At 49.9% G+C, this 2,486-nt stretch overlaps 1 protein-coding gene across 1 annotated transcript; it reads right to left on the bottom strand.

Moving 5' to 3' along the window:
• POU3F4 (POU class 3 homeobox 4) lies at positions 223 to 1,821 on the bottom strand. Its single transcript, XM_001925766.6, has one exon. It carries the CDS (start codon positions 1,758 to 1,760, stop codon positions 675 to 677), a length of 1,086 nt encoding a protein of 361 aa, XP_001925801.1. The 5' UTR covers positions 1,761 to 1,821; the 3' UTR covers positions 223 to 674.

Here is a 2,486-nt window from a genome sequence, read left to right as displayed (position 1 = left end):
ATGGAGTGGTCGATTAGATACAAATTATCTCACAAATATTGTGTACAACTTGTAGTAAAACACCGCAGACATTTAGAAATGCTATAGTTTTAAAAAAATGCAAAACTAGTCTATTGTAAAACAGATTTCACCTGAAATACAGCTGCTATAACCAAGGCGCTGAAAGGTTATTCAGAGGCACACATCTGTCTTCCCACCCTCCCATCCCTACCCTGCCCTCAAGTTTCCCCACTCCTTTCTCTTCCTGGAGAGGAGTGGCAAAATAAACAAACAAACAAACAAAAAGCAAAAAAAAAAGACAAAAACAAACAAACAAAACCCTTACTCATAGTAAACCATATATACTGATCAGCAGAAAATGTTGGAAGGAACTGTTTCCTGGCACAAGGGATATGAGGTCCCTGCGCCTTGGACTGCTTAATGCAACCATGTATCCGCCTTAAGAAGCTTGAAAGCCCGAGCGCCTGTGTGTGTGTGTGGGGGGGGGTGTTTCCTTTCTTAATATAAGTTAGTCGAATCCCCTGCATAAAAAAAAAAGTGGGGGAGGGAGAGAGGAAAAAAAAAGAAAGGGGGGAGCAATAATAAACCTGGAGTAAAAAGGAAGAGAGTAGATGAGAAAGAGAAATCCGCGCTCCTGCTCCCTGTGCGGTCGGCCGCTCCCTTGCTTCCTGCAGTCAGAGATCATGGCAGGATGTGTCTGTTTTCACCGTGTGCGAATAAACCTCATGTGGCTGCTGATCCCCTGGTGGAGTCATTCTTTTCTCTTTCTGTCTTCGATTACAAAACCAGACTCGCACCACTTCTTTCTCCAACTGGAGGCTGTCTGCCAGCGAGGAAATCTCCTGTGCGGCAGGTTTGGGACACTTGAGGAAATGTGTCTCCAGAACGCCCTTGACACTCACCTCAATAGAGGTTCGCTTCTTGCGCTTGCGGCCCTGTGCGGCGATCTTGTCAATGCTGGTCGGGCTCCCTGTGGACGAATCAGCCTCCTCCAGCCACTTGTTCAGCAGCGGCTTCAGCTTGCACATGTTCTTGAAGCTCAGTTGTAAGGCCTCGAACCTGCAGATGGTGGTCTGCGAAAACACGTTGCCATACAGTGTACCCAGCGCCAACCCCACGTCAGCCTGCGTGAAGCCCAACTTGATTCTTCTTTGTTTGAACTGTTTGGCGAACTGTTCCAATTCATCCGAGGTTGGTGTCTCCTCGTCCGAGTGGTCCTGGCAGTGGTGCGAGCCTAGGTCGCCATGGTCTGGGGGTTCCCGGAGCACTGGGTGTAAGCTCTGTGAGGAGGCAGAGGCCGGCGGTGGAGTGAGCCCCCCGTGCTCCAACATGCCGCTCACTGTGAAGCCCGGCTGCGAATACACGTTAAGGGGTTGGCCGCTCGACGTGATGGACGGATTTGGAGCCGGGCTCGTGCCCCAGGCGTTCGGGTGGTTAGTATGCGGAGAGTGGTGGGCGACGTGTGGCGAGCGGTGATGAATGATCGCCCCCAACTGTAGGTCTTCACGCCCAGGCTTCACGTCTTGCTGTTCCAGGGGACCGGTTGCCAGTGTGGAGGACCATGGGCCTCCGTCGCTCAGACTGGTCACCCAGTGATGCCCAAGGGGATGCCCATTGCTAGGAACTCCCTGCAAGTAATCACTTTGGAGAAGTTTCTGAGGGTTTCGGAAAGGACTCCCCTGCTGCATGCCCGCAGAGTCCGCATGGACCAGAGAGCTGGAACTGAGAATGCTGTAGGGATTCGAGGCAGCAGTGGCCATGGTCGGTGAGGATCCCCTACTAGTTATAATGTGGCAAAGGGAGTAGCTTCAGCCTTTGACATCTACCGTGCGAGGGAGCCAAAGCCACAAGAGCGAATTACCGGCACCCGCCGCGGCCAGTCGCAGCGCGTCTGGGCCTGGGCGGTCGCCAGCCCGGCCAATGGCGGTGCGAGAGGTTGGGCTAGCTTTCCAAATTAGGCTGACGAAGCTAGTGAGTTTCAGTAAGACCCAAGCAGGAAGTGAATCAATCTTTCGGCTCCATTGGCTACCTCGCGCTGAGTGGCAGCAGTTTATTTGGTTAACACTTCCCCCTCACCTCCCATCACTCTCGGACTTCGGTGGTGTTACAGAGGAGGGGGAAGGACTAGCGTTCCTGCTTGTGGGTTGGTGGGGTATAAGGGATTAGGCGGCAAACTGGTTTTAGAACCTTTTTTATGTTCTTTAGATTAACCTAAATAAAGAAGACTATTAAAACAATATAACCAGTTTAAATGTCATCTAGATCTTAGCGGATAGGGATTTTTTTTCTCAGATTATTTTGGCATTCTGGGTTAGTTGTGTGGTGGGGATTGAAAAACAAAACATCGCTACAAACTTTGAGCAAAGGAATGTCTTCAATAGGACCCTAAATCTGTAAGACTGAAGCCCATGGTTCAAATAAGAGTTATTTCAATTTGTTTAATAAATTTTTATTTCTTATCTTTTATAAGAAACTCCAATACCAAG

The sequence above is a fragment of the Sus scrofa genome, chromosome X, assembly GCF_000003025.6.
Source record: "Sus scrofa isolate TJ Tabasco breed Duroc chromosome X, Sscrofa11.1, whole genome shotgun sequence".
NCBI classification, from domain to species: Eukaryota; Metazoa; Chordata; class Mammalia; order Artiodactyla; family Suidae; genus Sus; species Sus scrofa.
This window is presented reverse-complemented; position numbering and strand designations above follow the sequence as displayed.

Coding starts and splice junctions, on each gene's coding strand:
- POU3F4 (XM_001925766.6), bottom strand. CDS start 1,760: ATGGCCACTGCTGCCTCGAATCCCTACAGCATTCTCAGTTCCAGCTCT.